Source organism: Mastigoproctus giganteus, chromosome 5 (genome assembly GCF_048544385.1).
Source record: "Mastigoproctus giganteus isolate SK-2022 chromosome 5, ASM4854438v1, whole genome shotgun sequence".
Taxonomy (NCBI): Eukaryota; Metazoa; Arthropoda; class Arachnida; order Uropygi; family Thelyphonidae; genus Mastigoproctus; species Mastigoproctus giganteus.
Window position 1 is genome coordinate 200,613,202 of NC_143579.1, and position 15,608 is coordinate 200,628,809.

At 38.9% G+C, this 15,608-nt stretch overlaps 1 protein-coding gene across 3 annotated transcripts in view; it reads left to right on the forward strand.

The window, feature by feature from the left end:
- LOC150086003 (vacuolar protein sorting-associated protein 37B-like) overlaps window positions 1-15,608 on the forward strand; it is a 198,650-nt gene that overhangs the window by 14,022 nt on the left and 169,020 nt on the right. For all 3 annotated transcript variants that reach the window (XM_090374320.1, XM_090374322.1, XM_090374321.1), the window contains exon 3: window positions 12,944-13,002. In XM_090374320.1, the coding sequence (XP_090230446.1) occupies window positions 12,944-13,002 (59 nt within the window). The remainder of the gene's footprint in view (window positions 1-12,943; window positions 13,003-15,608) is intronic.

The following is a 15,608-nucleotide window of genomic DNA, read 5'->3' on the forward strand; positions in this document are numbered from 1 at the left end:
ACATTTCAGCCATAATTGTTATGTTTACCAAAACTGTTGTATAAAGGATTCAAATACTCATTTGGGAATATTTTGAGAACACCTGTCAAATATTACTTAGCTTTGCCGTAACTATTAATAAATATCTTTTGTTTATATTTCTATTTATGATCTAGTTATTAATGTAACATACCATCGTGAAAAAGGGTAAGATATGTGAAATTCCTAGGTGATGCACTTTCTTTGAACACCAGTGTATATTGAAACCATACCATACAAATTACAAGAGTATATAATTTAGTATTGTTATTGATTGACATTATTTTATATGTATATTTAAACTTCTGTATTTTATATATACATGGTGATTCAGAAGGAATAGTAAATATTTTGGCAGGTTATAGTATCGATTATTCTGAGTAAAAAAGTTCATATAAATTTGTGTCCAATTCTCAATGGATATGGAGATACAGCTGTTTGAAAACTGGTGCACACAGCTCTCTGAATCAGATGTGATCAAGAAGCAGTTATAACATGACGGCGTTTGGTGTAAAAGTGTTGTTAAGAATGCCGCACATTTTTACACATTCTCAATATGCCGATATGGTGTTTGTCTAAGGTTTTTGTGGTGGAAGTGCTACTGCTGCTTGTAGAGAATACCATCGATGGTTTCCTAACTGCAGAATACTGGATTCAAGAGCATTTACTAGTGTTTGCACCAAATTGCGAGAGACCAAATTGCATACAGTTCCCAGTGCTATATTTCTTCTGAACTTGCAAATACAAAATGTGGATGAAATAGAACACATTCTTCAGTCAGTAGAACGTAGTCCTACTATTAGCACACAAAGAATTTCTATGCATATTGGTGTACCACTGACAAGAGTAGGGTGAACATTATGTGAGCATGGCTTGTATCCATGTCACGGTGCCTCCGTAGCCAGGTGGGAAGGAGCAACAGTGCATAGCACACGCTTCTTGATTAGACCGGGGTTCAAGCCCATCACCACCAAATACGGAGGATGCGGAAAGGTCAAGGAATGAACACCACATATTCCCGGAGCAATATGGCCTTAGTTGCTAATGCTCCTAAAAACCAAACAACAAACAATCCATTTCACATACAGTGGGTGTAACACCTTCAACCAGGAGATGACACCCAGCAATTGGAATTTTGTCGGTGGGTAAATGCCAATTGCCAATTAATTCCATTAATAAAGTTCAGCAATAAAGCTACTTTCACCTGTGATGGTATCACCAACACCTGTAACTCTCATAGCTGGTCAGACAAAAATCCACATGTCACTGTAGAAACAAATTTCCAACATCGCTTCTCTGTAAACATGTGGTGCGGTATCATCGACAATCAGTTCATTGGACCTGTTGCATTACAAAATCATCTTACAGGGCCCATTTCCCTAGAATTTTTGCAAAACAAACTTCTACTACTATTGGAGGATGTTCCCTTGGCTACAAGGATTTGTATGTACTTTCAGCATGATGGAGCTCCTGCACATTATACCCATCTGATGATACAATATCTAAATCAAACTTTCCCTGAATGATGGAGCGGCCATCGTGGTCCTGTTCATTGGCCACCAAGTTCTCCAGACTCACTCCATTAGATTTTTGTTTGTGGGGTTGGATGAAAAGTGAGTATACGAAGAAAAGGTGAATATAAGAGAAATTATTTTTCTATAAGTAGCTTATAGACCTAGTCAGGATCCTTAGTTTATTCTGAATTGAGACAGCGAGATTTGGAACTTAATTAATACTTAAGTGTCCATAGATTTACCGTTCGTAACTTGCCACCATTGTTATACGACACAACATTATATCCCGAACTAAATAGCGTAAGCTTAGTATAGTACAGTATATAATATAATATTGTCAATTAATCAGTAAAATCTATTAATTTTGTTAAACTTCGTTGTCAATTAAATTGTATTCTTAACTAAATACATATAATGACTTAGATTACAGACGTAACATAATTAATTAATACATAACTTGATACGGAAGTTATATAAACGGAACTTGTAGATAATACTCGATACTGAAAAATATATATAACATTATAACTGTGTTGGGATACAAGTTTAGGGTTATAATTTTGTACTGAAATTGAAATTTTATTGAAATTAAATCGAAATCATGACTCAGACCAGAGCAGCAAAGCAAAAGGCTCAAGCTAATGGGAGTGCTGTGGCTCAGGGGAGAACTGAGGGGGACAGTTGCCCTCTGAATCACAGCCTTTTAAAATGCACTGCTTGCATGATGTTTGTGGAGCAATCGGGTACGGGACGTGATATTGCCATGTGGGGTGTCTTTGTGTGTGCACAATGCAAGGAGAGTAACGAAATCAGGCGACAACTCAGAGTTGTTATGGGCCTATATGAGAGCTTGAAGGACAGGGTGGATGCCCACGAAGGATTTAAGCTGAGGGGCCCATCAAGCTTTCAGCTGCCCACATAAATGCCAGAGCTTGCACTTGGTCATCACGCAACACAGCGGCAACCCCCAAGGCAGAATGTGCTGGTCCCACAGGAACTAGTAGTTGTTGGTGACTCTATTGTCAGGGAAACGGGGAACATGCTTTGTAAAAAGGATAGGTGGAACAGGACTAGGGTACGTCTGCCAGGGGCAAAGGTTGATGACGTTGTAGAGCGGATATCATCTTTTAAGGGCACAAAAGGTGATATAGTTGTACACATTGGCACTAATGATATTAAGAGTAGGAGACCGGCAGAATTACTTAACAAGTACAGGTCACTGTTGAAAAAAAGCCGTGAATTAGGGTTGAATTTGAAAGTGTCTGCAATTCTGCCCAGACATGATAGGAGGGAGTATATAATGAGAGCCTTGTCGATCAATTCGGCCCTGGAAAGATTGTGCAAGGCTCAAGGGGTAGAATTTTTTTCAGACTGGTCTGTACTTGTTAATAGGAGAGACTGCTTCCACAGGGATGGGATACACTTAAATAGAAAAGGTGCAAGAATATTTGCTGATGCTATCGAGACAGTGTTAGGTGGGTTGGAAAACTGCTAGCTTGGGGGGATACTAGGACTAATAGATTAACAGTAGCCACTAGCAGAGGTGAAAGTGATTCTTGAACTGCTTCTATTGGAATGAGCAGTAGCCTGGAAAACAAGATGCAGGATATTTCATAGACTGCTGGGAGTCATTGCAGTACAATTAAACACATGGGTTGTGTTAGGGTAGCTAAGAATAGGAACAGGTGCATGTATACTTGCGTGTACACCAATGCTAGGAGTTTGATAAATAAATTTGATGAATTTGAGGTATTGCTCAAAACATCAAAGGCAGATATTGTTGGGATATCAGAGACGTGGTGTCACACAGATATAAGGAATGCAGAATGGGAATTTGGGGAGTACAATGTGTACAGAAAGGATAGGAAGGGAGGAGGGGTTATGCTATTAGTTAAGAAACACATAAAATCCAAGGAAGTGAAGCCAGTCAACATCGCTGGACAGTGCGGTGTCGAGTCAGTTTGGTGTGACATAAGCATTGGGAGGTCAAAATTGAGAGTAGGAGTGTGCTATAGGCCTGATGACTCTGATGAGTATAATAAGAAACTGTACAGGGAAATAGAGTGGGCCAGTAAATCAGAGAGTCTTATAATGGGGGATTTTAATTTCCCAGATATTGACTGGAATTTGTGGGTTGGTCACTCACACACTAGCAAGGCTTTTGTGAATTTTTTGGATGATTGTTTTCTACATCAGCATGTTCGAGAGGCAACTTGAGGGAGTAATACTCTTGATCTGATTATCAGTAGAGATTCTTCATGCATTAAGAATCTGTAGATAAAGGAACTACTAGGTGGCAGTGATCACAGTGTGCTGAGGTGGGATTTACTCAAAGAGGTAACTACCAACAGGGGTAAAGGGAAGGGTTTTTGCTTTCGTAAAGGTGACTACAGTGGTCTGGGTAGGCTCCGTAGCCAGGTGGGAAGGAGCAGCAGTGCGTAGCACACGCTTCTTGATTAGACCGGGGTTTGAGTCCATCACCACCAAATACGGAGGATGCGGACAGGTCAGGGAATGACCACCGCATATCCCGGAGCAATATGGCCTTAGTTGCTAATGCTGCTAAAAAAAACAAATAACAAACAATACAGTGGTCTGAGAGAGTATTTAAATTCTATATGGTGGGACCAACTGATGAAGTTACCAACAGCAAATTCAAAATGGGAAGCATTCAAAGAATTTATCTTGGAAGATACTAGGCTTTACATACCAACTAAGAAATATTGTTCAAGGTTTAGGCCTAAATGGATGTCAGATGAACTAATGAGACATATGGCAGAGAAGAAAAATGCATGGGATACATATAAATTAATGGGTGACATGGGAGCCTATGATAGATATAAGCTGGTCTGTAACAAAGTCACAAAGGAGATTAGGCAGGCAAAGGAAGATTATGAGAAATCTTTGGCAAAGAATGCAAAGAAAAACAGTGAAGAGTTCTTTACTTATGTAAACTCTAGAAGGAAGGGGATGAATCAGATTGGTCCACTTGATATCGATGGTTCAACTGTTGATGATCGTGCTCAGGTAGCTAACAAACTAAGTGAATATTTTGCATCGACTTTCACACATGAGGAGTTATTCAGCAAGGGGAATGCCAGAGGTGTATTCAACTCTAGCAGTAAGCTAGATAATCTTGTAATAACTAAGAGTAAAGTGGAGGAGAAATAATTGAAGATAAACACAAGAAAGACACCTGGGTGGATGGGATCTATCCAGTTATATTAAAGGAGGCAGCAAAGGAAGTAAGCAAACCCTTAGCCATAATTATGAGAGCTTCCTTGGACTCAGGGAAGGTGCCCATAGACTGGAGATGTGCAAATGTAATCCCAATTCACAAAGGAGGATCAAAGGCTGACACAAATAATTATAGACCTGTGAGTTTAACTTCTGTTCCAAAAAAAATTAATGGAGGCACTGTTTAAAGAAGCACTGCAGGATCATCTAGACAAGACTTCAGTTATAGCTCAGACACAGCATGATTTTGTTAAGGGGAAAGTCTTGCCTGACCAATTTGATTGGATACTATGATGCAGTCACAAAAGAACTGGATTCAGGGAATACCTTTGATATTATATATTTGGATCTTAGAAAAGCTTTTGATACTGTTGCACATGAAAGACTGCTACACAAATTGGAGCAGTTTGGCATTGGAGGCAAATTGCTTCTATGGATAAAGGGATGGTTGAGTGGGAGAAGACAGAGAGTGGTAATCAATGGACACTGCTCATTGTGGACTAATATTATTAGTGGAGTCCCTCAGGGTTCGATGTTGGGTCCATTATTGTTTTCTGTATTTATAAATGATATTGATGATGGTATATCAAGCTTAATGACCAAGTTTGCAGACGATACAAAGGTTGGCAGGGTTGTTAAGGACACTTTGTTGCAGCAGCACTAGTGACGCTATGCTGCTGCAACATAATCTGGAAAAGTTGAGCAGATGGGCTGAGAGGTGGCAAATGAAGTTTAACATTGACAAATGTAAAGTACTGCATACGGGAAACAGCAACCCCAGAGCAATGTATCAACTCTGTAGTACTACACTACCTGGGGGTAATTGCTGCACAATTACCCCCAGGGAACCATCAGAGAACTTCAGATATGAAGTTCTCTGATCAGTTCAGACGGGCTGCAAGAGTAGCTCATGGTCTTGTCAATGATATACAGGAATTTTTCTAGCAGGGATAAGGAAGTGATTATCCCTTTGTATAAGGCAATGGTCAGGCCACCTTGAGTACTGTATACAGGTCTGGAGGCCTCATTTCAAGAAAGATGTAAAGCTGCTGGAACGAGTAAGAGAAGGGCAACAAGATTAGTGAATAGAACAAAGGGTTTCTCTTACGAAGAAAGGCTTAAGTTTTGCAAATTACAGTGTCTCGAGACTAGGCACCGGCGAGGTGATCTGATAGAGGTGTATAAAGCCTTGAATGGTTTGAGCATGCTCAGTGCCCATGGGATTCTTCCTCTTGCTCAGAATAATCACCTGAGAGTGCATAAATTCAGATTCAGGAAAGACAGATGTAGGATAGATGTGCAGAAATTTGCCTTTAGCCAGCAGTTAGTTGGTTGGTGGAACAGACTTCCATCCCTTGTTGTGGAATTTGATAGCCTAAATAAATTTAAGGCTCAGCTGGACAGGTATTTCGAATGAACAGAGGGGTGAAATGGAAGTGGTTTTTTTTTTTTTTTTTTTGTTTTGGCTGATGCTGCATAAGCTCGTTTTCTTGCATCATATGCCTCTACTAATGCTAATTACTTGCTTGCATTTTGGATACTGCTGCCCTCCTAAAGGAATGCCAAGACTACCTCAGAAGAACAACACATCATATTACAACAAGAGTTGCAAACTGCATTGAGGTTGGTGGTGGGATTTTCGAACATTTATTGTGAACTGTAAATAATTTGTCAATTATTTGTTTAGTATTATTCAAAAAGCCAATAAATACAAACAATAAGTTTGTATTTATTGGCCTCTCATAATGGCTTTGTGTGCTGCAGTTTCAAACAGTTGTATCTCCGTATCCATAAAAAATTCAACACGTTTATGTGAACTTTTTTAATCAGAATAATCTATGCTATAACCTTCCGAAATATTTACTATTTATTTATTTATTTTATGAAAACCCCAAACACAAGAGGTATTAAAACCTATAGTGCTTAGTACCGTGCTTGCGTTGGAGGTTGAGAAGGCGAAAGAAGATATATGTTGACATTAGACTTGAACTTCTGTAGACTCTAATTTTCAGTAAATACTTTGTATTTCCTGAAAATTACAGTCTACAGAAGTTCAAGTCTAATCTAAAGAAGTTCAAGTAATCTTCAGTCTAAAGAAGTTCAAGTCTTCCTTCATACTAAACATATGAAGGAAGGTTGTTCCAGAAAACGGCAGTTGAATGAAAAAACGAGGAAGATGAAAAGTTGGTTCTGATAGTTTTAAGTTGGACAGTAAATGGATGTTGGCTGGTGGCGGCACGTGTTCGGACTGTTTTGAAAGAGAGGGCGGGAATTATAGAAGCAAATTCAAAAGAACAGTGCCCATGGAAGTATCTGTAGAAAAGGCATGCAGCAGAAACAGTACATCTATGAAACAGCGAGTGGAGACTCTGTTAGAGAGCAGTCATTAATTAGCCTAACTGCCCTCTTCTGAATGGAATCTAGAAGCATGAGTGAGGTTTTGGGGGCACTGCCCCAGATGTGGGAACAATATTCCATGGTAGGTCGGATTTGCAATTTGTACATAGTTTGGAAGAAAAGTAATAATGTGCATGTGCCAAGAGAGATTAGAAGTCAGGGTTATCTCCAAAAGAGATATATCATTTTGCCTAGAAATTGGAGTGTCACCAAAGATAAGGATAGGGGGATAGAAGAATCCTTTTTGCGAGATATAAGACAAGACTGAGTTTTAGAAGGATTGAAATCACTAAGTTTTCTTTGCCCCAATGGAGAATTACCGGGAGATCGGCATTTGAGGAATTGGTAGTGGATATTCAAGAAGTTGAAGCTGATTGAGGAGGGCAAGGTTTCTCAAAATGGAAAGTGGAATGCAATGTGCAATCATCAGCAAAACTATGGAAGAAGGTCATTAATATACAAGAGGAAAAGAGTGGGGGAAAGAAGTGAACCTTGAGAGACAGCAGCATTAGTGGAGAAGTTAAAAGACAGAGAGCCATCTATCACCCTCAGTGAGTGATCAGAGAGAAAACTGGATAACCAGTTACAAAAAACAGTTGGAAAACCATAAGATGGAAGCTTGTTTAAAAGATCTTTATGCCAAACACAATCGAAAGCCTTTGAGATGTCAACAGCAAATGCTTGTGTTTCACCAAACTTTTCCATTGAATTAGTCCATAAATGGGTAACATAAGCCAGAATGTCACTAATGGATCAACATTGATGGAATCCATACTGACGATCGTTGATCAGACTGAAGGTTTCTATTCTAGGTAGTTTAAGAGTTAGCAGTTAATTGATTTCTCCATTACTTTAGAAAGAGTGGAAGTAATTGCAATGGGACGATAAATGGACGATATTTGTAACCCTTTTGAGGAACTGGTAGGATATGAGCAAATTTCCAAGCAGAAGGAAAAACATCTTTGGAATAAGAAAGTGAAAAAAGGCAGCAAAGAACAGGAGTAAGTTCAGAAGCACATGTTTTGAGAACAAGTGGAGAGATACCATCAGGACCTGGAGGTTTCTTAGCATCAAGATTTGTCAAAATCCTTCTGACATCCTTTTGATGGAAGACCACAGGAAGCATTAAATGAAGCGTGTTGGGAATGGTGAGAGGTGTTTTACCAAGTTCATTAATACATGAGTTGGAAGTAAAATGGGATACTAGCAGGTCAGCTTGATCCTTGGCCGAAGTGACAACAGAACCATCTTGTTTGGACAGAGGTGGGAGCAGAGATGGGCAAAAGTTGTGGCCAATAGCTTTGGCAAGAGACCAGAATACTCAGCTACCATTAGGTCAAGAAGCAAGTTTTCTACTCTTAGCCTGTTCAAAATCTAGTTTGGACTGATTAATAACTGCTTTACAATTGTTACGAGCTTTGGTGTAGGCAGAAAATGAAACTGAAGAATTAGAAACAAGACAGTTACGATATGCAGTGTTCTATTTTTGAACAGACTTAGCACATTTATCGGAAAACCAAGGTTTAGATAAAGGAACGAGATTTTAAAGTAGAGTGTGGAATAAAGGATTCCATTCCTACAAAAATAATTTCACTGATATGATCTGAGCAAATGTTGACATCAGAAGTTTTGAAACAGTAATCTGACCAAGGAAAAGAAGAAAAGAAATCTTGCATATCATCCAATTTTGCATTCTTGTAATGCCAAACAATACAAGATTGGGAATAGCCAAGAGATAAAGGCTCCATTGGAGAAGAGACAATCACCAAGTTGTGATCTGAGGTGCCTAAAGGACCTCTCACTTCAACCATGTACCTAAAAGGGTTGTTTGTGAGAAAAAGATCAAGTGTGTTAGCTCTATGGTTAGGATTGTCCGGTATTCTTGTAAGTAAATGAACAATCTGTGCAAGGTCATTAGTAATTGCAAAAGCCTCAGTATCTCAACCAGCTGGATCGGTGTGACTAGAAAACGGAAGCCAGCTGGAGTTGTGAACATTAAAATCACCAAGGAAAATTACCTCTCTGTTAGGAAAGCTGGACTGGAGAAAGTCAAGTTAAAAAGAGAGGAAGTGAAAGAGCTCCAAGTGATTAGTGGAATTGGGAGAACAGTAGAGGCAACAAACGAATTTGACACAATGAGGTAGAGAGATTTTAAGCCAGAGTAGATTGAAAAGAGGAGATTCCAAATTACCAGGTCTCTGACAGGGAATATGAGAACGGACATATGCACCAGTACCAACTTTGAGGCGAAAGAAATCATACAGCGAATAATTTGGGCAACTGAGATGAGCAGTAGTTGAATAAACCAATAACTGAGATTCTGTCAGAAAAAGTACATGGGGTTTGGCAGACTGCAAGTGGAAATGGACATCATCGAGATTAGAATTGTGACCACATATATTTGTGAAATGAATTAGGAAGTGTTTGGGAGGTTGAGATCTTTTTGCAGATAAGCTTACTCTATTAGTTTGACAATTCATGGTGTATTCAATAGTAAGAAAAGGTGGGTGGGACATGCCGTATGAAGTAATGAAATTTTTGGATATGGTGTACACGTGGTAAGAATATACCCAGATCCTTGACATAACGTGGCCTCGACAATGCCCCCTGCATACACGCTACTCAGACTCCTTCCAGTCACTATCTCACAGAGTAGAGGTAGCAAGATTATACACTAGCTGATCCGGAAGCCTCCTAGACCAATAGGTTCGGTCTAGGAGGCTTCCGGATCAATAGTTACCCATAGGTTCGTTCCGGTGTACTAACTGGCGGCCGGCCTGCGAACACCGTTTTAGAGCTGTACCCTCGAAATGTAAGGAATATTGGACCTCACCACGATGTTCATCATAACCTCAAAAGTCATCAATCATACTGCATGATGGAAGATGTAGGGAAGGGTTGACCTGAACTTAGCTCTAGAAACTAAACATGGGTTCCACCACTTCGAGCCTCCAATGAGCAAAGTGGTGGTATTGCACCGGTTGATGAGAGTCATCTACCACCTAGTACTGCCTGGTAACATAGAGGGGGTGGCATTCCTCCATGTGGTGTGGGCACCACACCTCGACCCCTGCTTACGTTGGTTCACACCTGGGTGGTAACCCACCCTGTACTTGTGCATGGAGGTTATACCCAAGATTACTAACAGTCCCACCATCGTGAAGGTGAAAGTAGAGGATTTGGCTGTCACAGACCCTCCGGACTTCACCGAAATTGGGTCCACTTGACTTGAGTGTCACCCGAATATCAGTTCCTTCAGAGTTTTAGACTCCCATGTAGCAAGTACAGCTTGTCTGGCATATCTGAGAGAATGTGTGTGACAGCCTCAAGCATCAAATCACCCTGTATATACACAGAGTTAGTCAAAATGTTGTCTTCAATTTTGACAGTTTATTTTAAAGTAACTACAGATTTTTTCTGTAAAAAAAAAAAAAGCCAAATGAAAGCATAAATATCAGTTTTTAACAGTTACCTTACACTCCAATATTGGGCCCTGTCTGTGACCTTCACATGTCAGTGCAGTAATCAAATTCATGACACTCTTTCTCCAGCATTTTTTTGTTGACTGAGTGATACATCCTCATAACTCTTGCAAAATGACAGGTAAGGGCGAGAAACACCAAATGTTTCACAAAACCCATAGATAAAATTCTAAGGGAGTGAGGTCCACTGATCTCAGTGTCCAATGAAGTAAAGGTTTGTTATCACAGGAAGCATGGCCAATCCAATGACAGGGATAATTGTCATTCAGAAACTTTTGGAACTCCCAATGGAAATGTGGAAGAGCCCCACCCTGCTCCAAAATGATGTTGTTTCCGTCTTGTGTCAGCGGCGGCAGCAATCGTTTTCATAAACATTGCACAGAAACCTTTCACTTTTGGACTGTCCCATTCATGTTCCACAGTTTCGTGTGGAGTCTCGATCCCCCAGACATGAATGTTGTGTTGATTCTCTTTACCACTGGTAACATGGCTTCGTCGGTAAACACTAATCTGTGCGCCTCCGTAGCCAGGTGGGAAGGAGCAGCAGTGCGTAGCACACCCTTCTTGATTAGACCGGGGTTCGATCCCGTCACCACCAAATACGGAACATGCGGAAAGGTCAGGGAATGACCACCGCACCGGAGCAATATGGCCTTAGTTGCTAATGCTCCTAAAAAACCAAATAACAACAACAACAACACTAATCTGTCCATGAAATTTTCAACAGTATCACACAGTTCTTGGATGTGACAACAAAATTTGTACCTAGAAACCATACAAATTACAAGATCTAAAACGACATGGAAAAGTTTATCTTTTGTTATGTGGTTTTAGGTCTTGTAACAAGGATGCATAGAGTATCACCTTCTGAGAGTATGCCAAACACTTTTCTATGGAGTCTTCAGCTCTCTACTGGCCTTGTTAGTCAATTTGCAGACTCCTGAGATACGCCTGCCACACATGTTCTACAGTCTCATCGTCTGTGCTTTTGCACCTGCATATTCATCCACACGCTACGAACTGCCAATACCACTTAATAATGGAATCTCAAGTTGGCGGATTTCTGTGAAATTTAGTTTGGAATGACCACTACACTGAAACACTTCATGATAACAGAGAACACAAAATGATTTTTCCACAGGTGATGTCATTTTGACTGCAGCCCTATCTGGCACAGACGTATGTGATGGCCATGCCATCTCTGTTGCAGCAAACACAACTTTGATATTTACACTTTTATTTGATAACATTTTTTGTCACAGAAAAGTTGTCAATAACATTTTGACTAACCCTGTATATGGGTCTTTCATGTTCATAGAGGACTCTCTCCATCTGTACTGTATTGAAACCAAACTATACAAATTACAATGATTTTGTATTGTTATTGGTTGACATTATTTCATATGTATATTTAAACTTCTATATTTTATATATAGATAGATAGATAGATCTTTTGTGTTCATGGAGGACTCTTTCTCCATCTGGCCAAACTTCAGATAAAATCTGCATAATAGACAGAAAACAAGGGGTCACATCAAATCACACATTGTCCAATGTGTGATTTGATGTGATCTGATCCAGAAGGAAATCACTGAATATTAAATGATCTTCATGTTGTTAAAGAATTTTTTTAGAAGTTTTCTTAAAGAATTTCAGGATGTCATCTTAAGTATATAAAGACCCAAAATTAAATATTGAATACACTTTCAAAACAAAACCTAAAGTTATTGGTTAGTTAAACTACATATGCAGTTCCACTTTTAGACATGGGCTCTAAGCTTTAGCAAGCATATTCAGAATTATAACTGATAATCATAATTAAAAAAAACATCCATTTTTGTTTCAGATGCTGAGGAAAATAAATAAACTAGAAAATCTGTGAATATTGCCATCTCTTGAGTAAAATCATAATGTTTGATTTAGTGTAGAAATTGGAATGAAGTAGGCAAGTTATTGCATAAGTATCTCTAAGGAAGTTAATCTTGAAAATGTTCTTAGTACATCTGCAAAAATTAAAAGAAAATGTATGAATTTATATACTGTAGTCCTCTTATCTACTCTGAGCTAGTTTTTATTTATTTACTTTTGTACTAAGGAGCTAACTTTTGCTTATCAAAGAGTTTTAGTGTATATAGTTGTATTAATTATTATTATTATTATGAGCCATATGATGCAAGGAAGTCTGAGGCTTATGTTGCACCAGCCAAAAAAAAAAGAGTAAAATAATAAAATTAAATGAAATAAATAATAAAAGAAAAGGAAATAGATAACCTATGCATTTGTCTCCTCCTGTAGGTAACTATCCAGCTGACCTATGCATATCTCCAAACTGTCAGCCTCAACCATCCATGTAGGTAACCTATTCCAGTAATTTATAACTCGCTGGCTAAAATAAACTTCTTGCAATCTAGTCTAAACATCTCCCCCATTAACTTGAATTTATGGCCCAAGTTCTAGAATAGCAATATACCTAGTTCTAATGTAACCATAAAACTTTTGTCATCATTCATTTTAATTTTGTACAATCATCGCCTCTAAGGTGCCTTTTTTCCAAGCTGTCCAACTCACATATTCGAATTCTTTCCTTATATGGACACCCTTTTGCCATTCTCAACAGGCAAATTACCTGTCTTGGACTTTTTCAAGAAGCTTGATGTCTTTTTTTAGGCCCAGTCTCCACACTTGAATACAGTATTCCAAGTGTGGTCTAACAATAGCCTTATATACCTTATATAGTGGGATTATGACATCTTTATTTCTACTAGCAAATGCTTGAAAAACCATCAATAGCACGCCATGGGCCTTCCTTGCAACCTATCTACAGTGCTTGGAAAACTTCATGTCTGATCGCATCATAACTCCCAAGTCCCTTTCTTCCACTACTGACTTTGGTTCATCTCCACAAAGTGTATAAGTTATTTTGGGGTTACTGTTTCCCAGGTGTAAGACCTGGTATTTTGCTGAATTAAAGCATAGGTGCCACTTTTCTGACCATCCCTGAAGTCTATCTAGATCACTCCGAAGAAGCTTTGCTTGGCAGGGATCATTAACTACCATTCTTTACATCATCTGCAAATTTAGACATCATGTCCTCTATCTCTTCATCTTTGTCATTTATGAAAATCAAAAACAACAGTCGTCCCAATACTGATTCTTGGGGAATCCCACTTCTTACATTAACCCAATCAGAAGAATAACCATTTATCACAACCCTCTGTCTCCTGCCCTGAAGCCACCCTGCTATCCATTATCCATCTAAGGATTTTCAATGTAATTCCAATCTGTTCCAGCTTATAAAGTAACTGCTTGTGTAGGACTGTCAAATGCTTTGCTGAAATCTAAGTAAACAATGTTGATATTATTCCCGAAATCCAGCTCATGAGTGAGCCTGTCAAAATAGCTAACCATATTTGTTAAACATGATTTTCCCTTTACAAAACTATTCTATGTATCCTTCAGAATTCCACTTCTACCTAAACGATCCTGAATTCCACCCTTGATCATTGCCTCCATGATTTTCCCCACTACTGAAGTTAAAAACTGACCAGTCGGTAATTTCCCATTACTCTTAGAATTGCCTTTATGTATTCAAATTCACTCCCATAATTTCTCATTGTCATAAAGGGTTTTTTCCCTGTAAATATCGATGCAAAGTAACTGTTGAGTTCATCCAGAGCCGGAACTAGGCAACCCTACACTTGGATCAATAGTGTTATAAGTATGCACACATTATATGCAGGTAGTCAATCTTTCAGCAGTGTACCTATGATCATCGACACCTGGAGGCAACATGTCTTCCTAGCGCTCCTGATTGTGATAGATAATTCCTTCAGTTTGGCCCCTGAAGCTCAGCACCTGGAAGAAATTCCCCCCTCTTCACCCCACACTACTTGCTATGCCCCTGCAATCTTTATTGGCGCCTCCATAGACAGGTGGGCAGAAGCAGCAGTGTGTAGCACTCGCTTCTTGATTAGACAGAGGTTCGAGCCCGTGACCACCAAATACGGAGGATGCAGAAAGGTCAGGGAATGACCACTGCATATCCCTGGAGCAATATGGCCTTAGTTGCTAATACTCCTAAAAACCAAATAACAACAATCTTTATTAATTTATAAAAATTACTATTGTAACGGTCTACAATTTGCATATATTTATTAATAAAATAATTTAAATAATACAATGAATAAAACAAAAATATCAAAGAAAAAGAAACTTACAAATATTCATTTATATCTACAGAGAATTTATTTCTGTATAAACTACAAAGAAAGTACATATACAGTAACTACAAAAAAATTAGAAACCAGATAGTTTATGTTTATATATCTAGTATAAAATCATAGAAACAAAAATATTGCAAAATATAGTACTTTTAAACACTTCCTAGTTCATTTCACAAATATACATGGTCTCAGTTCTAATCTCAACGATGTCCATTTTTGTCAACCCACTTTTTGTTACTATTGAATACACCATGAATTGTCAAACTAATAGAGCAAGATTATCTGCGAAAAGATCAAAACCTCCCAAGCACTTCCTAATTGATTTCACAAATATACGTGGTCTCAATTCTAATCTCAACGATGTCCATTTCCACTTGCAGTCTGCCAAACCCCATGTACTTTTTCTGACAGAATCTCAGTTATTGGTTGATTCAACTACTGCTCATCTTAGTTGCCCAAATTATTCGCTGTATGATTTCTTTTGCCTCAAAGGTGGTACTTGTGCATATATCCGTTCCGATATTCCCTGTCAGTGACTTGATAATTTGGAATCTCCTCTTTTCGATCTTCTCTGACTCCGCAAGGTGTGGCCTGACCATTGCCTGACCATACAAAGATATAATCATCTTGTCTCTGCTAGCAAAATTCCTATATATCATTGACAAAACTCCATGACCTGCTCTGGCAGCCTGCCCGCACTGCTCAGAGAATTTCATATCTGACTGCACAATTACCTC